Source organism: Hipposideros armiger, unplaced genomic scaffold (genome assembly GCF_001890085.2).
Source record: "Hipposideros armiger isolate ML-2016 unplaced genomic scaffold, ASM189008v1 scaffold_110, whole genome shotgun sequence".
Lineage (NCBI taxonomy): Eukaryota > Metazoa > Chordata > Mammalia > Chiroptera > Hipposideridae > Hipposideros > Hipposideros armiger.
Window position 1 is genome coordinate 2,218,057 of NW_017731460.1, and position 26,701 is coordinate 2,244,757.

Genomic DNA, 26,701 nt, shown 5'->3' on the forward strand with positions numbered 1-26,701 from the left:
TTCTCCTAGATTCTCCTCTTTCATTTTTGTTTAATATAGTTTATGATCTATCTTTAACCTGAGATCGCTTTTAATCAGCACTTCTGCACACAGAACCTGGTGAAACACCAGTGTATATATTAACATTATAATTTAGGTCCTCGATTGTACATGTGTAGCTGGACTTTTCCTGAGGAAAAAAAAAATTGACCTTACCAGTGTATGAAATTCAAACACTATATAGGGACAAGGTAAAACCACAGGTAGGAATTGCTGAATAATTACCTTTAGACCAGCCTGAGCAGGAGGCTTCCCACGAGGGTGAGCTCATTTAATGGTTCCTAAAACTCAATCTCGGGGATGTCAGTGGTCATGCTTGATTATTTGCAGCAGTGTTTTATGAAAAAAGCAATAGAAATGCATTGAGAGGATACAGAGAGAGAGGACAATAACGGGTTTTACTTTTGTAAATGAAATCCCTTTGGTATGAGACAAGCATGTTTTTTGCTGTTCTGCCTACGCCATTGAAAAGGAAGATGTATGAGGATGTGAGTGTGCAAGTATGTGTGTGAGTGTACAGGTACTGTTCACAGAAGCACCTCTACATGCCACATTGCAGTATAGCTCATGACCAAGAGGAGACCTAAAATATAAAGAGAAAACTGGGTGTTCGTTGGCTTTAAAAAGAAAGCAATTTTGCAAATACAGCTTAAAAGATGAATGCATTTTCCATATCTCTCTCCCTACCTATTTTCAAGGAATTTTATAAAACACCAAGATCTTTGCCATATGTTTAGAAAATCACTAAGTAAATATAAATCTTTCAAATGACAAAAAAATTGATAGACTAAATGAAGTCTTAGTTTTGACATTAATGACAAAGTTTGTTCCTCCTCTCTTATCCGAATACCGAGGAACTTATAAAGCATATTTAGGAGGAAATGAAAATGGGAAAAATCTTTATCATCTCAAATTCCAATTACCTAGAGATAGATTCCTTTAGACCTGTTCATTTATATTTTGTGTTTTTCATATGCCATCTGGTTGTGATGGTCACGTGTCTAACAGCTTGTTCTCCCATGATTTTTAAGGGTTTATGAGTAAGGTGGGTGTTTCAGTGGCGAAAATTCAGGCCTTTTGCCCCTGGTTCCAGGTCCATCTGAGACAAGTTAAATGAGCTGCTACTGTCAGCCCAGACCCAGTGGACAGAACTTCACACCAAAATGCCCACACATGTAATTTGTCACATCTGGCAACCCAGAGCATGGGGTGACCCAGTGTGGAAATTAAATCATCTTTCACTTTCTCTGCTCAGGGCTTGATGTGGAGTGGGATGAGCAAAAGAAGGGCTTTCTGGCCTCCAGCTGAGGAGGGTCAGAGGCCTGCTTTTCTGGTGACGCCCATCTGCAAGCCATCCTAAATTCAAAGCCTCGTTCCCACCCCAGCACTGTCCCTGTAACACCCCGCAGATTAGGTCAGTTCCATCTGCATTGTGAAATCAAGCATACACATAAATGTCAAAACATACACATAATGTTAAAATACTGATTGTTCCCTCACAGAATGGCCACGTGTTTAAGAGAGTTTTTAACAAGCACTGACTACATGTTTACAAATCGGATGTGTAATTATGGTTTATTCATATCTTAAACTGGGCTCACTCTCTGACTGACCAGGAGTACCTGTCCATCTATTTCCCACCCTTGTCTCTCGGATAAGATGTGACTGCCTTCGTTCCCCGCCTGGCTACAGTCTGTTATAGCAGAAACATACAGATAGGAACATTGAAGACCTTCAGAATATTAAAACCGAGATAACGTCCCAGAATCTACTATTGGATTACCATTGGGACAGGTAGATTTGGGGTTTGTAGATTAGCTTCTGTGGATATCTTAAAAGGTGAGGGTCCAATTGTTTGGGTTTTTGTCTTTTTTTTTTTTTTAAACTAGATTTCCTCCCCAAGGGAAAACAGACTTGTCCTGTAGGTTCTGCCAGTGGTCTCACAAAAATGTTATTTTAAAGTAGTGAGTAATGGAGGATGAAAAGCCAGTTTGGGGTCTGACAAGGCAAAATGCTGCTCTGCCTGACGTGAAGCCACTGGAATCACAAATGACCTTTGGCCCCAGCTGTGTGGGTAGAAGCGGACTGACCTAAGAGACCTGTGCCAGTTAGTATGAACCGCAGTGTGTAAGAGCAGAAACTGTTGGGCCAGGCAAAAGGAACATGAGGCTTGAGTTAAAAGATTTGTTTCTAAAGTGATAGAGCTTAACTCTCGATCCTGGTCAGACTTCAGGTGATTCTGTGATGGTGACCACCTGTTAGCTAGATGGCTAGACACTCTGAAGTCTAGAAATAAACTATTAGAAAAAGTCAGAGGCTTGCCATATTTTATTTAACTTGCCAGGCTGATTGAATCTAACCACAGCACAGCTGACCTTAGAACTCACCATTGGAGCCAACACCTTGAGAATTTTGAGAAGTTGCCCTTCTAACTTCCTTATGTTTTACTGCCAATAAGTATAAAATCTTAATTTGAAGGAATGCCTGTTTTGCGCAAAGAGAAGGGAACAGGATACAGGTTCACATGGTCAAGGTCCCTGCATTCCCAGGAGTGAGGAAGGAAGACAGCAAGAAAGCAAAGAAGGCATCTCACAGTCCTCCAGATGCTTAGACTTCGTTCCCCGTCACTCTCCCCTCTGAACTCAGGTACCAGCCAAACTGCATCGAACCCTCGGTGCTCTCCGGTACAGCCTTATCCCCCTGAACGGTACACACATTCTTCTGGGATACGGATTAAGGATCAGTTATCCCACAATGCCAGGCTCAGTGCCTTTGATATGGTAGGTGGTCAAGAAAATTATGGAATGAACGAACCAATAAATAAGGAATGAATAATTGTATCATTTTTTTACAGTATTTTCTGTCTGTACCCTATCAATGTCTGAAGTGACCACCACATCATTGTCAAGTTCCATTATCATCTTCAGTTATGAATTAAAGACAAAAATTAAATCCTTGGGTATATTTTTTTAAGTAAAGATGTCTTAACTTTTTTCCAGCTGAGTAGTTATATCAGGCTTCTTCCTGATACACAGCAAGCAGAGCTCCTCTAAGAATCTGGACCTCATTCAAGTTTTTTAAACTAGCGCCTCACCTTTCTCTTTTTAAACTTTATTTTTTGACATCATTTTAGATTTACATGCAGTTATAAGAAAAATTACAGAGAGCGCCTGTGTACCCTTTGCCCAGTTTCCCCAACAGTAACAGCTCTTAAGTGTAGTACAATATCACGGCCAGGGTATTGACTGAATTTACACAGATTCTACGTGTGTGTGTGTGTGTGTGTGTGTAAACATTAATAACATGGATTTTTTTCAAAGCCAAGAAACAGTATAGTTTCAAAAAAAGAACTATGCCTTTGAAATAATAGCCTCCCTTTTCAGTAAATCATTTCAAATCATTTTTCTTATTTAAGTTTTCTGTATTTGGAATATCCAGTATGCCTGTCAGCTCTCAAGGTCACAAGGTGTGCTTATTGACACACTTACTCTGCAAGTGAACTAGCAGCAGCTGTGGTTGGAACTGGACCTCCTCCTCCCTCCTCCCCTCCCCCACTCTTGGAGTGTGCAGGTTCACACACACACACACACACACTCAGATTTTCTGCTGCCTGCCTTTTTTTATGCCTGAGTACCTTGCTGACAAGTGCTAATAACAAAATACCCAGAGAGAGTCCAGTTGAAGTTAGCATACATTAAACATTCTGAACTTGTCCTTTTTGCTCATAGATTGTGCATAATTAATAATTAAACAGTTTCAGTTGTAATGGGTTGACCTTCCTGAACTGTTCATTATTCACAAGGCAAAGGCATCACTCAAACTTTTTCCCATTGTCCTTGGCTGTTCTCGAGCATGCTGCCTGCCTGTGTTCCAGTTGTTTAGCAAAAGGGGCTGACCAGGTAGTTACGGAAACCTCTGAGACTTGGAGACTATCCTCCTTGATGGCCACGATTGCTTACTGAAATGGTTTATGGCAGCGATTTTTATGTAACAGTAGCCTGCTCCATCACAGGATCCAGCTTGTGTCCCCTTAGCAGGTCTCTAAAGTTGATTGGGGACCAGAGTCTCACGTTCAGGCTTTCGGTTAAGTCTGTGTCCACTCGTTCGCTCCATACCTCTGTGCTTAGAAGCTCAACAGAAAAGCGTCCCCACAAAGCCTCTAAGGTGAAGTATGGCACCAGGGTCTTAGAGAGAGTGACTTTTATTAACAATTTAGAGTCGGTTTCCGCCAGACCTGAGAGTTACTTGTGTGACCGCTTCTCCAATTTGTATTTGTATTTTCGAAATGTATTTCTTCATCTGACCTGAACCCATATGTCACAGAGAATGATTTTGATAAGCAGCAACAGCTACTACTTTAGTCGGTCCTGAGCCCCGTGGCATGGTCCTGTCTGCTCCTCACCCCATGGGGACTGGATGCTCTCCCACCCTGGGAGCTTCTGTGACACTGAAGCAGCTTTCCTACTGGCCTCCCTCCCTCCCTTCCTCTCTCCCTCCCTCCTTCAAACATATTTGAATTACATCTCGAAATAGGCAGGTTCTTGGAGGTGTTTTACATCCTGCTTTAAATGAGCTTCTAATTTGACTTGCTTAAAAATAAGGAAAATATAACTTTAAAATCCTCCAGTGCGGTGCACAATGTCAGGTCTGGCGTGTTAACAGCCTGTGGCTTCCATGGCATGGGAGGCCTTCACAGGCAGGACCCCTTTGCCCTGTGCTTGTGTTCTGCCCTCTGACCAGCCCTCCGCAAGTCAGCCTTCTGTGTCTCAGAAAATTCTCCTTGGAGGTATGCAAGAGACATGGACTTCAAGATGAAAAAAAAGTATGTGGCATTATGCATGTGGGATTACAGTTTCCCCCTGCATCTTTGATGAGTGATTCTTTCCAGGCACCACTGAGATGAGAATCCACTCTCTGTGGTTCTGCAAAGTCGACGTGGGCTGGCATTTTCACAAGTGAAATAAATTATTCATGGGTACCACCCAGTGTTCCTTAGTTTTATATTATGAGGAACTTAACAGGCTACAATATCAGGTCTTAAATAAAATTAACTATCCATGCAAAGATGTCACATTTCCTTGTTTAGTGTCTCATCCGTGTTCAAATGACATCTCCATCAAGTCGCCTAGTCTATAATTCATTAATTTACTCTTAGGATCATACTTTGAAATGAGGCCCACATTAGCATCGTGTTTTTTACCAGGATCTTTGTAGAAAACCCATCCAGAATTTTAACCATCTTGGTAAATATTCAGCCACATTAAGACAGTCGGCTTTTATTTTCCTAAACAATGCATTTTAAAGCAACTGCTCCTCCGACCCTTGTAGTACCACAGCCTCCTCAGAAAATTTCAGGACTTAGAGAACACTCTGATCAGAGTCCATAATTTTTGTACCTCAGACTTTGAACTATCTTTTTACTAATAGTTTTTGAGACTGTAAAATGTCATTTCTGAACTGGGCCTTGTAGAATCTTGCGGGCTTGGTGATATATATGGCTTTCCTGAAACAGGCTGGGCTGAAATTGATATCATGTTTTATTTTTGCTCTTCAAACCGATGGGACTTCTGTGACCATTTTATAGCACCTTCCTTGCAGACTTGTCATGTTATTGGACTTGTCATGTTATTGCGCGCCTTGTTTCTTTTGAGCAGACGATTTCATCAGAAACCCCCCTCACCCCCTGTTTTTCAGGCCCTCTCTATGTCATGCCTGCATGTAATCCTTTGAACTTGGCAAGATTTTATTTCATTCCCACTTTCCTTTGTTTTCCTTTCCTCTTCGAAGCTTTTCTCCACTGATGAGAATTTTTAAGTTTACTATTACGAAGCTTTTTCCTCCTCTGGATGAATAATAGAGTAAATTCAAAGGGAACAGATAGGCAAAAACCAAGAAACATTTTGTTCACATTCCTTTTCTTTTAACCTCTTCAGGATTTTTTTTGGTGGGGCGGGGGGCCTGGGGCTGCTTTGACCCCCTCGGTTCCTTTTGATTCAATTGTATTTTCCAGCAGTTTTCAATTGTTTGAATTGGAAACAAAGCCTTAATAAGAGTTCTAGTTAATTTTCTGTCTTGTAATTACCGATCTCATTTTTCTGATAATTGGCCACAGCAATTATATGTATATTTACTAATCACATAGGGGGCTGTGCGATTGTATCTATCTGCCACCATTGATAATGACACGCATATTGCAGAGGTGCTTTTATCATCTTCTTTTTTCCACTACATCAAAGCCATTTCCTCTCGTTCCCAATAATGAATACATGCATGCATTTGACACAGTTGTGTGCTAGAGAAATTGTTTGGCTCCCACCAAATGCTGCATGCTCTGACTTTCTTGCCTGCAGCGCTGGAAGGTTGTATGTAATGATATATTGCTCATCCAAATGGCCAAAGCACTCCAAAGCACAGTGAGATTAAAATAAGTCATTCCTTTGTTAATTTAAATAGGTGCATGTATCATACTTTGCAGGGCACTTTGTGTAGGGATGTCAGGGAGGAAAAAAGCCGCCGAAAGGTATTTTTAATAGCAAATGAGAATAGATGAGAATGGAGTCATTTGCAGCTGCCTACTTTATGTGGCTCTCTTGTTCCAACTGTAGGTCTAATGAGATGACTGTTAAAGTACTCTGCAGTGTAATTTCATTACATCCTGAGCCGTTACACTATAAACACAGTGGCACTCTCTGTCATTCTTGGAAAAACTCCTAAATTCTTAAAGCCTTCCTTTGCAAATGGTAATGGGGTTTGCTCCCTGTGTTACACGGTGGTTGTCACGTTTGTTGCTTTGTAGTTTTCTGCTCTTTCCAAAGCCGCCCACCTCCACCCCAGTTCTGTTTGGTGGTCAAGGGGGGCAAGTTTTCATTGTGTCCGTAATTCACTGGCTTTCTCATATGACGAGTTTGCCTAGACTGGCGAATAGGTTGAAATTCTTTTTCAGAAAACACCTTTCCCTATAAAAGGTTTTCTGTTAAAGTTAAAAAAAAAAAAATCTGGCCCAAATGATTCTGTTAGGGGCAAACAGTTAAGAGCAGCTGAATATACAAATAAATGTAAATAAAAAGGAAAGTGTAAATAAATAACAAATCTAGTAAAAGAACAAAGGTCAGCACAAGAATAATTTCACAGCTCTTTGTTAATTACAAGACCATTTGTGTGTTACTTAAATAATCATTAATTTCTCATTTACACTTTCGTACCTTCTTTCCTACCCTGTGGCTATCATTGTCCCTTTTTCACCTCCCCTCCCTCCTTGCTCTCATGCTTCTCACCATTGTAAAATGTGTGTGGCTTTAAATTTGGCATTTTACATAAACATGTGGCAGAGGGTGCAGGCAGTCTCCTTAATTGGATGAGGCTTTATTTTCCTTTCCACATGGTGAGGAATCCTTGTGATCGATTCATCTTTATACTGTTACTTTGGTGGGGGAGGAAGGGGATAAAGAAAGGAAAGGAATTGTTGTGACTTTCGGTGACTTGTTTTTCCTCCATCCCAGGATTCGCCCGTCCTTCCGGTTGGAGAGTTCTCCGAGCCATTTGTACATTTCATCACTCAGTGGTGAGCCTGTTTGCAAACATGCCATGCCCTCAATGTAAATGATACATGCCATTAACTCGGAGGCTCCGTGAGACCTTATGGCTCTCCCTGCTTCCTTTTGGAGACAGGAGGGACTTCGGGGCCTTGGGCAGATGGGGCAGCAAAGCTGAAGAAATTGTTTAAATTATGTAAGCGTTATTTACACAAAGGGTTGTAAATGTACTTTAGAGGCTTTTTCCTGTGTTAATAAACTGCTGAGAATCAGGCTACTTCTTTTGAGCACAGATACAGTTGCTATCCAGGTTTTTTTTGTTTGTTTTTTTAAAGAAATACTCCATTTTATAGCCCCTATTGAACAGACCTATGAAGCTTATTTTTATTAATGTAACCTCAAGTGACCCATAAAACTGTCCGTCACTTAGTGGAAGCAGCATAGTTTATTAATTCATTGGATTTTCAGTAAATAACTTTTATCTTTGGTTATATTTTAAATGCAATACTGGTGTCCCACGTCAATGAATTTTGATGTTTGGAAGACTATGAAAAAATGGTTCTATTAGGCCCACTTTAACTATTAAAGGACTGAGAGGATCAGAGGGACCCTCAGAGTCTCTAGGCAGCCTCTGGTCATTTTACACCTGAGGAAACAGGCGTTTTTCTGCCAAGGGTTCTTTTCCAGCTTCCTGCCTTTTTCCTCCCAGTAGAACAAGCTGTTCTTTTATTAGCCCTTTCTCATCATCCACCTCTCCCGTTCGCTCAGCAGCACTTGTGTGGCCAGAAGGCCCAGGTGCTCCGCTGCCCTCCTGTGTCCTCTCCCTCACCCCAGCATGGAGAGAGAAAAGGAAGCTGGGAGCGGAGGAATAACCACCCCGAAGCAGAGACAGAGCCAGCTAGAAACTGTTCTGTACATGCTGGAGATCCGGCATAACCACCTTTACTTCTCTTTCCCTCCTCCACCAAATCCCTCATTTCACCACCCCTTCAGGGTCGTGTCCACTGGTGGAAAACGAACCCTTCGTTCCTGTGGTGCCACGAAATGGTGCCATCAGGAGTCCTTGCTAAACCGAAATGGCTGTACACTGCCCCCTTCCCCTCCCCCCGTGATCCATCTGATGATTACGCTAAAGTGAAACCAAGAAATATTCCTTAATATAAATGTCAAGCTTTATCACCTTTTTGACTAAGTATAATATGTTACCGCTTAATAAAAATGTCTCATACAGTTTATATGCCATAGTGAAATATATCAAGAAGAGATTCTTCCCCCAACTTTTAAAATTTTATTAACACTGTTTCTATTTATTTAAAATACTTACATAATATTTTGTAGCTTTTAACTATTTTCACTCTGCAAACATTTTTTTTCCAAAGCATGCCATGCTGGGAAAAAGCATACATTTTGGTTAAATACCGGAATCCTAAGCTGATTCATATAAGTCCTTATTAGTCCTTATGCAGGAATATGTATTAATCTTTCTTAATTTCCTTTACATGGAATTCCTAGAAACACTCGGAAGCACATCATGCCCTATTTTGAAATGCAGGAATTGAAAAACAAACTGTGATTCCTGAGCTGCCCAGAGCATCTGGTTTGGGCATCACTGGCTCCGGAGATGTTGGGTTTCTGATGGGACCACCACGTTTATCTTGCTGTATGGTCTGAGACCAACCTGGGGGGGGAGGCCAGTTCTAGGCAGACAGGGAGAAGAGCAGATAAGGTTTTGCCTCCCTCCTGTCCAAAAAACTAATCAGCTTTTATATCAAAGTTTTATGGAGACAGAGGGAGGGATAACCTGTGTTGAAATTTCCACAGATGTCAGGCTGAAACAGAAATGATAGTGGGTAATAGCCTTGTTTTCCCAAGAGATACAGCTACTTTGGAATGTCAGATTAGGACTGTTACCAACTCCACTGGCGAGACAGCTTGAATTACTTGCTAATGGATGCAGTATTTGAGAGGTACATATGGTTATTTATACGGAAGGCAAATGTCCTTGATGTCATTAATGGTTCATAACTACGATTCTTGTTTACCAAATGATCATTAAATCTTTCTACTTTAAAAAAAAATACCACCAGCAAATGCAGCCATTGTATTATATGAAGGGTTTTCTTCTTGCTGGTTAGAGTTTGCCTTACGTAAAGAAAAACCATCTGTGTGACTTTCCAAGTAATAGAAGCAGCAGTCACTCTTTGTGACTTCATCCCACAGACACTGAGTTTTGTACAAATATGGTCACTTCAGCCCTATGGGTGGGCACTTCATCACGTAGCTGAGTACATGCTCGAGCTATTAATTATACCTATTGCATGTAAGACAAATATTTGGCATGAGGATTGTGATTCTTTAAGCAGCTTAAACTTAACTTTCCCAGAGCTGTTTAATGACTTATCAACTTGTATTGTAGCCAAAATAAACGAAAGTTGAGATAATGTAATAGTAACTAACCCATTTATAATTTTGTAGCATTATCTAGATTCCTGACCTCTGTTATATGTTATTATTCAATAATGAATGAGGTATTTTCTCATTTGACCTGATAGTCATGTTTCTTATTGTCTTATCCCAGTTACCAAAAAAGAAGTATGTTGTTCCCTGAATTCAAGTTTGAAATAAATTGACAACTGCCATCAGGAAGAGAATATGGCTGCTTTCTTTCACATTCATTTCAAAAGTAGAATTAGAATAAATTTAAATTTATTCTTTATGTGTATTATAAGAGTAACTCAAAAAAAAACAACAACTTTATGTTTCTCATTCATGAGATTTCCCCCACAATCTAATTAATTAAAGGCCACAATAAAAGGAAGGGAATATGTGCTGATACAGCATACTTCAGAGATAGTACATGTTTGTTTCTAGACCACTGTAATAAAGCAAATATCGCAATAAAATGAGTTACAATCTTTTTTGTGGGAGGGGTGGGGGGGTGGGGATCTCGCCTTCAGTTTGTAAAACACACAACATCTGTGAAGCGCAATGATAGGCTGGCACCAGTACTTTGGCCAAGAAGGAACACGATGAATTTTGAAAACATTCCAATTGCAGGGGAAGTAGTCAGTGGTGGAAATTACAGCACAAATTTACAAGTGATATAGTAACAGGCATTTTGTTTCTCTCTTACAGCATGCGAAAACAGCCAAAAGAAAGGCCAGCACCTGAGGAATTGATGGTAAGTACATTTTTTGGGTTACATTAGTAATTCCCAGTTATGTATGTGTGCTCGACATTCTCGGAAAAGGATCAGAGTGGACCTTGAAACACCCACAGGCTCCGGAACGGCAGCAGTCACGTGTTTTTGAAGCTCATATCCTCAGGTAGGAGTTTTTACTTCTTAAAAACCCACCACCATTTTGAAACCTGATGCAGAATTATTTTTCTTTGCCTGGCACTCAAGGGTCATGAGTTAATCTAGGCCACTGCTCATCCTCATTTGCCGTTACAGCTTCTCAGAACTCAGAGGGCTGGTCACAGAGAAGATAGTCGGCGTGTTAAGCTTTTCGTGTGACCCTCCAGGAGATTCTGAATGTGGCATGGGGTCCTCTTGGATTCATGTAGAAGGAAATGAGATTGGCTGCAAAAGATCAAGCTAATGTGAATCTTTGGTCTTCCCTCGGGAAGGGATCGCGACAAGGGTGCTGGCGCTGTGTTCGCAGCTCCAAGACCTCCTTCTTTGATTGCAAATGACAGATCTTAAGCAGGCAGGGAGAGGAACAGAGACGCTCCCTAATAATTCCCAAATGGTCACTTGGTTAGTACAGATTGTTGATTTGACAATGCACAAGCTGTTATAATAATGTTAGAATCCAGCATTAGTAAATAATAAGTATAGTCTGCTCTTTCTGATGTTTTGAGAGCCATTCCCGATCTTTAGATTATTGCAGTCAGAGCCAATTCCAGCCAATTTGCTTCCGCCACCTTAAACAATAAGCATTTTACAGATACTGGTTCAGAGTTGTCATCCTTTGTAGTTCATCCTAATGAACACTCTAAGCATTCAAACCTTCTCTTAGTACAGATTTCATCCCCAGAATAAAATAACAGCCCATGTCCCTTTTGCATCATGAGTGCTTTCCAGGAAGGTAGTTTTCTCTTTCCTGTTACTCCTGGGGCAAAATCTCAGTTTTCAGGGTAGTTTCAAGTTAAAGAAAGCTCACCCCTAAAAGCTCTGTGATTTGTAGCTGTGCAGGTTTCATGTCTAGAATAAACTGGTCTTGGGGTGGGGGAGGGTGTCTCTTTGATGGTTGGGGAATTCTTGCAGTTAGTTACATTTGAGAAAACTTGGAACAGGTCCTAGAGATGGAGACCCGTTTACCTTGTACGTTATTATGCTATGGCTGGATAACTCAGCTATTAAGACAAAGGAGTAGGGTTTCATAAAACAGATACGTTTGTAAGTGCATGTTTCAATACTGGAATGAGTTGGCCACTTATAAATAAAACATCTGCAGATGGTACATACACCCATAAAAGCATACAGATGCACCTGTTGGTGAGGAACACCACTGCAGGGTGGCAAGTCATAAGGACAAGGTAAGGGCAGCGCCTTGGAAGGTGCGCGCGCGCGCGTGCATGTGTGTGTGTTTGTACAGAGAGAGAGAGAGAGACGAGGGATACGAATTTCGATATATCTCTTTATAACTACACACCCTGCTGTGTGCTGTCCTGCATTTTTAATTAATAAATATCAATAAACCAATCAAACACAATGAAAAATGCAATCACAGGAAGTACCATCCTACACTTAATTTAACCTTATTTCTAATACTGCTCACAGTTTGATTTAAATGAATGGATTCCCTCTGGTATAGCAATAGTGAGACTCCCCCAGCTTAGAAAGGGCTCAGAGAGGAAGCAGGAAACAGTGAGCGCATATAAGGCCTGTGGTCAAGGGGTTGAGCCCTGCCTGCCTTTGGCCAGAATATTGGGTCCAGTAGGAGACAGGAAAGGAAGTGGATTGTCCACAGGCTGAGGAACCTGAGTCACATCCTGGGGACCCATCCTTAAGGAGCCAGTCTCTTGATTCCTTCTAGCATATTAATGGCTTTAATTTTTCCTTTTCCCTCTCTGCCTACAACCTATTTGATGCTGCTCCCATCTGGAAGCTGAGAGCATCCTCTGGAATGCATGAACTGGAGAGCCCATTTGTCATTGGGGGGGTGGGGGGGGACCTGCCTGGCTTTCACAAAAAGAGCAGTTTATCTCCCAAGTGAGGTAACTCCAGTCAGCAGGGTGCCCACATGGTCTGCACAGCTTGGGCCACATCAGCTGTGAGGCCTGCAGGATTGTCGAGGTTTCCCTATGGGCCTGCATTTTCCAAGCCAAAGGGAGAAAATCAGAGGTGGGCTGGGTGGAAATACTGAGAGTTACACAGACAGCATCTGGGAGCTCTTAAATGAACTCCAGCGTGGCCCTGACCGCCAGTGAACGAAGCAGGTCCCAGCCTAAGTAAATCAGACTGCAAGGAAGGGCGGGCCATGCACAAGGTGGGCACACGAGTGGTTTTTGCCTTTGTATTTGTTGGGGTAACCTTATATCCAGAATACCCAAGTCTTAAAGATGAAATGTACACCTCAAGTTTAGACCCTTGAGGCCATTAAAATCCCAGTGTTGGAACTCAGTTGTTAGCTGTGTAATCCTGTCTACACTGTGTGGTTGTTCCTAAGATGGTTTTCACTTTTATGTTCTAAGTGGAAGTATTTTAAAGTTGGACCAAGAAATTCCCTCAGTACTCACATTTTGGGGAGGCCAGGGTCCACGTGAGCTGGGGCGCATTTCTGGCAGTAACGTTAAGCTACCTAAAGAATTCACTCAAGCCGGGCGCGGTGGCGCGCGCCTGTAGTCCTAGCTCCTCGGGAAGCTGAGGCTGGAGGATCGCTTGAGTCCAGGAGTTCTGGGCTGTAGTGCGCTATGCCGATCGGGTGTCCGCACTAAGTTCGGCATCAATATGGTGACCCCCCGGGAGCGGGGGTCCACCAGGTTGCCTAAGGAGGAGTGAACCGGCCCAGGTCGGAAACGGAGCAGGTCAAAGCTCCCGTGCTGATCAGTAGTGGGATCGCGCCTGTGAATAGCCACTGCACTCCAGCCTGGGCAACATAGCGAGACCCTGTCTCTTAAAAAAATAAAAATAAAAAATAAAAATAAAGATAAAAGAATTCACTCAAAAGGTTCATCATCAGCATCCACATCATCCTTGTAAACAGTTGAATTCAGCAGATATTTATAGACCATTACGTGCCAAGTCCTGTGCCAGACTCAGCAGAAGATACAAAGAATAAGCCGCGTACATACAGTCTGGCAAGGGATGTGGCAAGTATACAAGTAGCTAGAATACAGTAAGTAACTGGTCCCAGAGAACAGTGGGGTGCTGTGGGGGCTGCCCGGGGCAATGGGGAAAAGCTATATGGGGAAAGTAGCATTTGTAAAGGGCCTTTGGAGGATGGATTGAGTTTGAATAGGGAGTTTTAAGGGGACATTCCAGGCTAAGGAACCAGGCTAGGCACAGCAGGAGTGTGGAGAGGCCCCATTTGAAACCTCTGGTGCTGCTAGCACAGAAACCCCTTCAACACTGGCCTCATGGAGTCCCACACCCACAAAGGTGGAATTCCAATCCGCAATATATTCACCACCAGCTGGGCAGTCTATTCAGAAATTCCACTTCTTAATAGAAGGAACCCTAGTGTCCAGGCTTGAAAACTTGGATCCGACAGAGAAGCAGCACTCACCTACACATCCCCTTTTATTCTAGTGGACGTCCATTCAAGTATAGGGAAGTCCTTCCTCCTTGGAAAGATCTGACATTTCTTCCCTCCTTTAAGAGCTGTCTCACGAATCAGGAGTCATTCTTAACCCCAACAAAGGAAAAGCATTGAGGTAGAGGCCTGACCACCGCATTGTATTTCTGAAACTGATGTTGAATAATACTGTATGTCAACTATAATTATATATACATATAACCTCGGGACATGGAGTAGAGTGCGGGAAAGGATTCAATGGAATTGTAATAGATAAGCACGATATCGGGGGTGGGAGGGCAATAGATGGGGGAAAGGGGGCTGTTACTTTGTGAGGGTGAAAAGGGTAACTATTGCATTGTTCTGTACACCTGAAACTAACAATAAAAAAATTTTTAAAAAATAAAATAAAATTAAATTAAATTAAAAAAACAAAGGAGAAGCAGCCACGCAGTCAGCCAAGAGCAGTCAGCACACAGACAGCCAGATAGGAACCCCTCCATACCCCTTCCTGCTATTGTGATGATGATTCCATTATGAAAAAAAAGAATGGGTACTTTTAAATCACCCTCATGCATATCACAGGACAGACCTATGTCAGTTCTGCCCCAGCCCTGTGACCTGGGCCACCAAATTTAGAAAGAAGTTTCCAGGCTGTGGCAGACAGAACGTTGAGCAGGCTTCAGATGGCTAGGCAGGGATGTCACAGCTTGTGTGAGGACGAAAAAAAAAAAACCAGAAAGGATTGGTGAGACTGGAACAAGACAGGGGAGGAAGATAATGCAAAGGTGGCAGAGCAGTTTTCCCAACATGTCAATAATCAGATTGAGGGAAGCAAAAACATAAAAACCAGACAGACCCCTAAACTCAGAGACAGAGACAGCCTGAGATGGGAGCGTGGAGGTAGAGAGAGAGGTTTGCATCTGGTTTTGCTATTCAAATGATATGTTTAAACATTTTTAAATAAAAGAGATATAGTGAGAAACATTACTATATAGACAGTTTGCTCGTGTAAACCACAGAGAAGTCCTTCTCCAGAATTAATCTTCCTTAAGGGCTCTTTTGTCGCTGAGGTCAGGCTGCAACTTAGCAGGGAAAGCCTGCACAGTTCCCTCCCCACTTCTGTGTCTTCATCTGCAGAACCAAAGGGATGGATTAGATCAGCAGCCCTTGACCTAGGGTCTGTGACTTCAGGCAGTGTGTTAGAACCCCTGAAATTACATTCTAAATCGTGCAGGCATGTGGGGATTTGCATTTTTTCCTGCACACAGGGACTCATGGCTGTCATCGGTTTTTCAAAGGGGACCATGACCCTGAATGATTGTTCAGCCCCCTCCCTACCTTTCCATCCTGTTACAGCTGTGAGGCCAGCACCAAGCGTGCAGCTCTGGAGGGAGGCCTGGCAGGGAGGCATTCTCTCAGGGTGCCTGCTCCGTGTGGGGGAGGAAAGGGAAAGTCCCACCCTGGGGGACTCAGCAGGGCTTCCCACTAGCTGTCAGGCAGCCCTTTAACCTCCCCGCCTATCCTGAATGTGGGCCTTGACTCCAGCCCCAGGGTGTGGGCTCTGGACATCTCTGCAGTTACAATTTGGTTTCCGAGTGCTGTAGGTCCTTCTATGCATTTAGAGTATTTCCAGAAGCTTTCCGTGTCTAAGCTCTATTTAATGGAATCTATGCATAGTAAGTAATCAGGTCAGAAGACGCAGCACCCGGTTTGAGATCAATCGCTGGCTAATACTTTATCTAGGCCACTTTATTATCTCATGCTGATCGGATTCCCATTCTCCGCCTTTGTAGCATACACTTCGGCTGTGGTAAGAGTACGTAGCACATACATATTAAAAACATATACCCATTCTATCTGTATGTAAATGTGTGAGGCACAGCTGGATATTGCAGAGGAGTTTGATTTACTAATAGTTATTATCTGTTCTAGCTGTTCAGTGGCAGAGAGAATTTCAGAGAAACAAGCTGGCGCAGAAATTGTCTTTATGCTATTACTATACTGCTTTGGTAATTGTTTAAAAACATGGGCTTTCTCCTTAGGTTCTAATAACGCCTGTTATTCTGTGCATCTCCTTGTACATTCCAGAGCAGGGCGTCCTCATTTAGCATTTCCTCAAGTTTGGTTTTCGATTCAGGCTCCTCAGAAGAAACATAGAGTGCAGTTTGCAATTGAAATTTGACATTTTGCTTAGAAAGCAAGTAAATAGTGGGACTGGAAATACATGAAGCAGGTGTGGGTCTTGGGGGAGGGGGTGTCAGTTATAATCAAGACAGTGCTTTTAGATTTTTTTTTCCCTTCTAAATCCCAGCAGCTGCAAACTTGAAGGCATCTCATTTCTCAGAGAAGGCTTTATGTATGTATAAGAGGTGGTATCGTTTGGGGGCTAATAAACACCAAACTGCTCCAGAAAAATCTGTCTAAACATTTAATTACTTGCAAAGAGATGTTGACTTGTTTAACTCCTCTAAATTACATTGTCACTGGTAGCTTTTCTGCCTATCCAAACCTGATTGTAATTACATTTTCAGATAGTTTGGTTGGTTGTTCTCTGAGTTAAGCGAGGTATGTGATAAATTGGGCATCTGCATGGTCCCTTTTAAAAACTGGAGACATCAACCACGTTAGACTTTTGTTTCTCCACTCAAATTCCAGCGTGATTTTGGAGTTTACACCAGGTGGCCTTGTTTGCCATTACTAGATCCAAACCTCTTGACCTCTGTGAAAGACAAGATGCACTGGGCAATTCAGGAAATGATTTTATTCAGGCTGTTGCAATAGGGAGAATGTTTATTAATGAGGAATGTCTCAAAGAAGAGGGACAGAGCTAACGTGATGGCGGCAGGTAAATAAGGAAGTCACTAGCCAGACTTGCAGAAGTCATGGAAAAGGGTCTTATTTCTGGGAGAGCAGGGTGGTTGGTCCTTCGTGGTTAACGGGAGTGGGGAGATTTCTTAACCTGTCACTGTTTTCTGGGAGCCCAGAGCTCAGATCAAGTTCAACATTATCACCACATTCTATTAAATGGAGCAGAGATGAGTTTCAGTTTATTTTGATTCAGGGCCCAGGTGTGTCCTAAGTACAAATATGAGGGCGGGCACATTTCCGCAGTTCCCTTGCATAGTGCTCTTGGGCCACTATGCTTGCAATCTAAGCTTTGTAAGATACTAATGATGGTTTAATAAGCAATTTTGAACTTGGTTGTAGTTGACTACATTTAGCGATTGCCTGTGTCATATAAAACATGTTTTAAAATACACCATTAGGGCCAGACTTGTGTGTGTCTGGTCACCCACTCTTAAAAACATCATTTTTCCTTTCAGTTGTTCATTTAGAGGTGCAAATCAGCTCATTAGCTAAGGCACCCAGAAAGTGCACGGAGAGATGCTGGCTGGGATTGTAACTTCGACTGAATATTTCCTTCAAGCACAAAAAGCATCACAGAAGCCTGGGGTTCCACATAGGGTCCAGTTGACAACCATGTAATGATTTTTTTTTGTTATTTTCAAGTTCTGAAGGCCATTAAAATCATCTGTTTATGTCTGCTTAAAAATAGGAATCCACTAGTAAGAGGCTGATTTTAGCTTTTTAATTGCACATAATTACAACAGCAGAATCACTGTCTGGACGCTTGCGATCGCACTAAATCAGACAGCTTTAATTTGAATTTTTGATGACACGTTAGCACTTCAGCAAGAACAGAGAGGTTACAACCCCAGAAAACAAGCTTTGTTTTTCCATAGATGTGACTGCTTAATCTTTTCACGAGACTTTAGCAGATAAGTGTGTGTGTGTGTGTGTGTGTGTGTTTATATACATGCACATAGCAAGAGAGATACAGATAGATAAAATCTGTCATTCCTTGATCATGGTGATCTGACAGTTTTAATTTCCCAGTTAAGGATAACTTTTTTCCTCCATCAGTCACGTCAGATCTCTTAATATGGTGGTGATTTGCCTGTTTAAGATTGCGGTTTTTTGAACTCCTGCCTGCAATGCTTCTTTCTTGTTTTGCTGGGCAGGCTGTCATCTTCCCAGCATCGTGTTTCAAGGCACAGTGAGGCTGCATAGCCTTGACCATAGGAGTAGTTTGGTTATCTTGAATGCGGTAGAGTGGTCAGGCCGCTCTTCAGTTTTATCCACACTCAGAGGGGGCTGAGCTGGATCTTTAGAGTATGTTGTACATTAGTTACTCTTTTTTTTTTTAAGATTTTATTGGGGAATTGGGAAAGGGGAACAGTGTTGGGGAATTGGGGGAGGGGAACAGCCAAGTTGTTGTCCTTCAATCTTAGTTGTGGAGGGCACAGCTAGCTAAGCTCCAAGTCCAGTCACCATCCGGCTGCCTGTCAGCAGCTCACGGCAGCTCAGCTCAAGGTGCCATGTTCAATCTTAGTTGTGGGGGGGTAGGAGGGGCACAGCCCACCATCCCATGAGGGAGTTGAACTGGCAACCTTGTTAGGAGCACGTGCTCTCACCAGCTGAGCCATCCTGCCACCTGTTGGCAGCTCAGCAGCAGCTCACCTCCAGAGCAGCTCACTAGGCCCATGTGGGAATCGAACTGGCGACCCTGATGCTCAGAGCTCGCGCTCTTAATCAACGGAGCCACTTGGCCGGCCCCATTAGTTCCTCAGTTGATGCTTCTCAGCTCATCAGCAGTTTCTGTTGTTTGGGTGGTGACCTTAGCCTAGAATGCTCTCCTCTCCCTCTCCTGTCCTTAGAGGACTCCAACCTCCTCCAGCAGCTTTTCCCCACTCCTCCCCTTCACAGCGCTTGCTTCCTTTTCCGAAGCCCTCCAGAATTTATTGTCTCTAACTCGGAACTGCACGTAATTGCATAAGTTTCCTATTCGTCTTATACACACAAGTGGGTTCATGTAGTGCAATGGCTCCTAACTCATCAGAATCATCCGAGTGGGTTCAAAAAAGGAAAACAAAAAAGACTGACTCTCAACCCAGATCAAAGACTCTCTGGCTTCTTGATTGTGAGAGCTTTTTTATTTTTTAAAGCTTTCCAGGTGACTCTAAGGGGTGGCTCTCTGGTGAGAGCCACTCTCTGGTTAATGCCTTGTTTCCTCAGCTAGATTGGAAGTTCTTTCAAAGCGAATCATGATCTTATAACTCAGTGCCTAACTCGGTCCTCTGCTGCTGTCATTCAGGTGAGGTCTCTGATGTGATTAAAAGAGGAGAAATCACTATTAATTACTCTTTGCATGTGCCACTCTCTGATCCATTTCAAAAAACACCATACTAGACATTGAACAGATAAAGACAAACAAGACATGTCCCTTGTCCTCCAAGAACTTACAGAGTAAAGTCGAGGAAACTGACCAAAGTAGAAGCGACCCCTGGACATTGTGATCAGTGTGAGTTAGGATGACCACACTAGAATACATGGTCTGAGGTTTTCGTTTGACATCCTGCTAGGAGAGGTCATCTGGGTAAAATAACTTCGTGCCAAAATAAAGGAATTTCTAAAATGTTACAATGTTTGAAGGGATAATATTCAGAGTATTTGTCAATCAGTACAGCATGGGCCTGACCAATCAGAACAGGCACCAGGGGTCAACTGTTCCCCTGTGGAAGTGTGGGAGGAGCAAGAAGGTGTTAAGCAGGTGTTGCTACGCAGTATCTGTGGTCTTTGGCTTGCGTGAGACCACTGGAGAATCACCTCCGACAGTTAATTCCAAATCAGGAGGACATTAGAGAGCCGAGACCTAGAGGAGACCACCTGGCCAGCCCGGTTAGATGGATGGCAGGGGACCCCAAGGCCCTTATCTAGCAGCATATCAGATGATTCCACCCTCCCCCAGCTCTCCAAAATAATGGATTAGATTGAAAAAGACCCCAGACATTTAGCCGTTTGTGGGAGGAACAGAAAAGGATCTTGAAGCCTGGTCTCTGGCTTGGGAATTGCTATGGAAGGCAGCAAACTTGCTTTCCTGTGAGTACACTCCGATAAATAGATGCAATTCTTATCAATAATGAATGAGTCTAACCAGGAATTTCAAGAGCTGGGAAAATCTTAGAAGCCTCCTATTTACAGTTGTAACCAGCTGGATTTGTTTAATGGGTTGTTTACTTTTTAATTTGTAGCAGTTTTGAGAGAGACCCTTTGGGGAATCTCAAGCCTTGTGGTTTCCATGAGGCCTTTTGTAGACACACAGTCATTTGAGGGGGGCCAGATCTTCCTGCAGATAACTTGAGGTTCGCTTGGCCATTTGGAGCCTGCAGAAAAGCAGTTGAGACATTTGGGTCTTCTGTCCTCTATTTAATTTTCAAGATTAGAATTAAACATTAGGCCGTGGTCTACGGAGAGACATTTGCCGGAGCGTGGACTAGTTCTTTCCAGTATCCTGGTTTAGCGTTTCTCTGTTCCCTTAATATAAATGGTCACTGATTCTAAAGTAGGAGAATAGGTACCATTCGTTTATTCGTGCAAAGGTTCCCCTGACACAAATAAAAATGGAATTTTCAAATGTAACCCGATTAACTCTTAATTGTATACCAATAGCCTACGCGAGCCTCAGCTCCCTCAAAAGCCTGCTGAATGGCCCGCATCTCTTTTTAAACTTGGGGGGAGGGGGATTCAATTAATAGCAGGGACTTTCTAATTGTGAGATTGGTGTGGACTTGACAAAAATTTGTATAAATAGGGTACATTTTTCCACTTAAGAGGGCTGTGCTGAAACATTTTTAATTGGATTTTCATGGTGATTGACAGCATTTGATTATGACAGTAACTTTATTTGGCTGGACTGCTTTAGCCTCTTGTTCAGATTTTTCCATCAAAGCTCTTTTTTCTCCTCTGAATCCCCAGTGGAGCAGCAGTCATTGTGGAAGAGCCTTTTAGCACCTTTGTTGTCACCATCCCTGGTGATGATTGGGCCCAGCTGGTAGTAGATAAGAAAATGTTCCTTTCACAAAGAGGCTGTGTCTCCCGCCTCTGTGGTTTCAATAATTTTAAGAGCCCCCAAAACCTGTTGAGGATTAGAAGTAGCTTTAGATGTGAAATGAGTGTTAAGTATTAGTAATCGGGAGATTAGGGCCCCAGGGACAATGAGAGATAAACAACTGCAATTAAGGCAAATCTGCCGATGTAAACAAAATTTAGCAGAAACAGATGCCCTAGCCATTTTGGGGGATTGATTTGAGGGCACCAAGGAATCGATTTTTGTCTTGTTTACACTTCCAAACCCCTGTGATATACTGGAAAGCTAAATATTTCATACAGCCTGATTTTAGTTAATTTTTTTTCAGTCCCTCACAGTAGGCGCCTCTCTTCTCACAGTGACCAGGCCTGAGTTTATTCAGCATTCACAGGGAGCAGCTAATTGTCTATGAAGGGCCCCCGTGTTTAAATGGGCTTGACAGGAATTTAAATTTTGTTTCAATCAACCCCTGTGCTCACAGCCTGCTCCAGTTTCTAATTTTTAAATTAAACATGATTTTTTTTTTTTTTAAGCCATAGCTTTGCCTCTGGAATACACTCGCTCTAACTCGGGAGAAAGCCATTCGGCCACCCTGGAATGCTGGTGTATGCAGGGCCTGAGGCTGGAAAGCACTGTCTCCAAAACAAGATTTTCCTCCCATCAGGGAGGTCAGCAGAGTTTTGGCTGGGCACACTGTCCTCCCTGCTTTGGAAAATGGCCCTCTTTCCAGCTCTCCTGTGCAGGCAGCAGTGCCGCGTCATCTGGAAAGTGGGTTAAGTACCACAGGAAGGTGTAAGGATAGCTTTTAGGGGCCTGGCTGAATTATAACCCACAGCACGTCTGGTGCAGTAGAGTATTACAGCCTTTTCTACTGTCGTGAGATAGGAGAGAACATGCTTTGAGGATGACAACATGCATTTCAGTATGCACTCACCGTTTTTATTTGTGGAGCTCTGGGCAGAGCATCCTGCCTGATGCCAGGGAAGCAGTATGTCAGCCCTGAGTCCTGACCACTGCCAGGGATAGCAAGGAAGGTGGGGCTGTAAACAGCCAAGCACAGGATAGAATGTGAGATGCGCCAAAGACCCTCCCTCACCTACTCCTGCCCACCTTCACCTGCCCCCTTCACCTCATGGCACTCCAATACACACACCTTGTGCTGTACCATTCTAACAGTCCCCAGATGCATGAGGCATTCTCGCATGGTCATGTTTTCGCTTGTGCTGTTTCCTCGGCCAAGAACACCCTTTCCTCACGTCCAAGTGGCGAACTCCTACTCAGCCTCCAAAACCCAACTGGCACAGCCTTTATGATGCTTCCCCAGGTGTGCTTCAGTGGAGTGGATGTTTCCCTGCTGTCATCTCTCTTCCTGGCAAGTACCTCTATTAGTGTACTTTTCACACTTTGTGTCAGTGACTTGTTTGCATAACTGGTAAACAGTCCATAAATAAATAAGACCACGAGTTCCTAGAGAATGAGCTCATAGCCTTAGTCCCAAGTAGAATGCTCAATAAATAGTAATTGAATTGAAATATTATGAATTTAACAGATAAAATGAGTCCTGGGGAAGGTAAGATTTCTTCTGGCCAGAACTTTCTGGAGAGAAAGGGGTTAACAAGTGAGCCATGCCTCACAGGACAATTGGGTATTTATGTGAGTGTGTTACTTTCTGCACAATGTGAAACACAGCTTGGATCGTAAGGAAAAGTACCAGACCCTCCAATATCCACAGTAGCCAAAATCCATATTATAACTTATTTTCTCTGAACTCACTTGAAAGAAACTGGCAGTCAGAGTTGCATGCAGCTTGGAGATGCAGATAATAAATTCAGAAAGGTTTCTGTTCTTCAACCTTTAAAAAAAATAGACTTATTGTAGAGAGAGAAATCTAAACAATATATTTTTTAATTACAGTTTATTGGGCTGACAATTGTTAGCAAAGTTACATAGATTTAAGGTTTACAATTCAGTGATACATCATCTATATGTCACACTGTGTGTTCACCACCCAGAGTCAGTTCTCCTTCCATCACCATATATTTGATCCCCTTTACCCTCATCTGCCACCCACCTCCTCCCTAAACAGTATTATTTAAACACATGAGTTTATAGGGTTCTTTCAAAAGTTATCTCATTTGACTTTGACACAATCACTATAAGGACTTTTCTTATTCCCATTTTACTGGTGTGTTAAACTGGGGCTCAGAGGGGTTATTTATCTTGCTTGGAGCCACACAGCCCAGAAGAACACAGGACCATTCCGCAGTACATCAAAGCTGCATCTATTGATGAGTAGCGGGCAGGGGATTGTTATTGTGGTTGTGAGAATTTCAGTTAAGTCAAACTGTCTCTTGCAATCAAAAATAAAATTGAATACAAATACCCCACAAAGAAACGTGTAGGATTTCAGTGATTTGTGCTTGTGAGGCCAGGATGCCTCTCTGGGATGAGTGCTTAACTCACTCCTTTTGGTCCTCAGTGCAGATAAATCGAACCCAACAGGAAGACAGAAAGTAATCACTAGCAGTTTGCACCCGGTCCATTAGTTGGTTATCTGAGGGGAAGCTGTGAGCATTTGTGTTACTGTTTTTTGGTTTCGTCAACTTGCAGCAAAAACTGAAGGTGCTGTACATTCTGCTGTTTATCTGGCCACAGACCTTTTTTCCTTTCCAGTTCTACCATCATGGTTATAGAAATGAGTAGCTTCCAAGAGATATATCCTGTTTCCCCAAAAATAAGACTGGGCCTTACATTAATTTTTGCTCCAACAATCTACATTTATTCATTTATTCATGTACAAAATTATAAATTTATTCAAACAGTCATGTCTGGCTGACAATCTTAACTGGGGCTTATGTTTGGGGTAGGGCTTATATTACGAGCATCCTGAAAAATCATGTTAGGGCTCATTTTCCAGTTAGGTCTTATTCTCGGGGAAACACAGTAATTTTCCTTGCACTTGGGAGAAATTTCTTTTAACTCATCAAACTTTACTGAGCACATCTTTTGTGCAAAATATATTGCTAGTTTCTGTAGTTTAGTGCTACTCAAATATGGACCATAGACTAGCTGTAGTATCTGAATTGTTTCTTGAACACAGGATAAGGAGTTTGTGCCAGAATATAAATCAAGCATGTCTCAAAGCATTCTGTTTAATTTGGATGGCTTTTTTGGAACAAGACTTTCTCATTGAAGGAAGCTTGTGTGTTGACGTACATTGTAGCACAGCTCCTTATCTAATTGCAAACAGTAGCAGGTAGCTCCCAGACCAACTAGAGTTGCACAGGGAACTGTAGGGAATACGGAGTCTGATCAGACACTCGTCTTGCCCTCCAGGAGTGTACAGTTTGGTGAGGAAGTAAAACTTTTATGTAACCACAGAATTCCCTGCAGCTGGCATGATATAAGGCACCAAGTAGCTAATAATCTTTTTTGAATAGATGATCCAAAAGAAGTAAACGAAAGACAGCCAGTGAAATGGAAAAAAAATATTTGCAAACCATATATCTAATAAGGGGTGAATATTCAAAATACATAAAGAACTCATACAACTCAATAACTAATAAAACAATCTAATTTAAAAATGGGCAAAGACCAGAATAGACATTTTCCCAAAGAAGACATGCGAATGGTGAACAGGCACATGAAAAGATGCTCAGCATCACTTATCATCAGGGAAATGCAAATCAAAACCACACTGAGATATCACCTGTCAGAATGGCTATCATCAATAAAGCAACAAATAACAAGTGCAGGTGAGGATGTGGAGAAAAGGGAACCGTTTTGCACTGTTGGTGGAATCGTAAACTAATACAACCACTAAAGAAAGTAGTATGGAGGTTTCTGTAAAATAGAACTACCATATGACCCAGCAATTCCACTTCTGGGAATATATCCAAAGGATATGAAAACACTGTGTTGAAGAGAGATCTGCACTCCCACGTTTGCAGCATCATTATTCCCAATAGCCAAGATTGGGAAACAACCTAAGTCCATCACTGGGTGAATGGGTAAAGAAGTTGTCACACACACACACACACACACACACACACACACACACACACACACTCACTCACTGGAATATATTATCCAGCAGCCATAAAAAAAGGGGGAGGGGAAGCGGAGAATGAGGAGAAGAGGAGAAAGGGGAGGAGGAAATCTGACCGTTAGTGAGAACATGATGAACCTTGAGGGCATTCTGCTAAGTGAAGTGAGCCAGAGAAAGACAGATACTGTGTGGTCTCACTTGGGTATGTAATCTACTTAAAATAAAACACACACACACACACACACACACACACACACACACACACACACACACAAGAAAGATTCATGGTTACCAGAGGCAGGGGAGAAGTGAGAGGGAATTGGATGAAGGTGGTCAAAAGGTACAAACTTTCAGTTACAAGATAAATGAGTCCTGGGGATGTAATGTGCATGATGGCTATAGTTAACACTGCTGTATGGTATATTTGAAATTGGAGAGTAAATCCTGAGTTCTCATCACAAGGAAAGAAACTTTTTTTTTCTTACAATGATACAGTGTAAGATGACAGATGTTACTAAACTTATTGTGGTAACCATTTCACGATATATGTAAGTCACATGATTATGGTATACACTTAAAACTTACACAGTGCTATATATCAATTATATCTCAATAAAACTGGGGTGGGGGGGGAGAAGTAAGTGAAATGGAAGCCAAACTGTTGCGTGCCTTAAGAGACATGTGAACTAAATAGTCAGATCACACAGAGTAGGGGGCCAGACATAGATCAGGGTCCATCGGGAAGACAGAAGGGAGACTGAGGCTGGGAAGACAGCCCACAGGTGTCCATGCCAGCACAAGCATTCAAGGACTTGGAGGAGCAGGAGCACAGGCATGGAGCCATGACCGCGCCCGTTTCTGTAACCATGATGGGAGAAGTGGAAAGTGCAAAGGTTTGTGCCCAGGCAACGGGCAGGACATTCCCTGTCCTCTGCATGTGAAGTCTGGAGAGGCTGAAGATGTGCTCTATAACTTAATTCTATGGTGAGCATGAGACAAGAAGCAACATGGTTAAATCAGAGTGTTGATCTGGGTATCACCAGACATGATTTCAAGTACAGCCTCTGACTCTTAAGTAACTGAGTATTCAGCTTAGCTTATCTGAACCTCAGCTTCATCTGTAAAATGGGGAGAGTGATACCAGCCTTAAATGTTTGTTTGTTTGTTTAAGTAATACAGAGTTTATGAAAGGGTGTTTATAAAGTGCTAGACATGTGGAGCAACAAATCATTCAGCCTCTTTGGGTCATGATTTTCTCATCTGTCTCATGTTCCTGGGCATTTCTGACCAGTAGCTTCTTGGAAGATGGATGTGTTTAGTGGAACTTAATGTGACTTAGACTAAATTATATGTTGCATGCTGGGTATTTGCAGCTAGTGTCCAAGAAATTGGTCATTTTTTAGGAGTA

General features: G+C 42.4%; 1 protein-coding gene across 3 annotated transcripts in view; it reads left to right on the plus strand.

Moving 5' to 3' along the window:
* MAP2K5 (mitogen-activated protein kinase kinase 5) overlaps positions 1-26,701 on the plus strand; it is a 249,102-nt gene that overhangs the window by 203,190 nt on the left and 19,211 nt on the right. For all 3 annotated transcript variants that reach the window (XM_019647307.1, XM_019647306.1, XM_019647305.1), the window contains 2 exons: positions 7,539-7,600; positions 10,707-10,752. In XM_019647307.1, the coding sequence (XP_019502852.1) occupies positions 7,539-7,600; positions 10,707-10,752 (108 nt within the window). The remainder of the gene's footprint in view (positions 1-7,538; positions 7,601-10,706; positions 10,753-26,701) is intronic.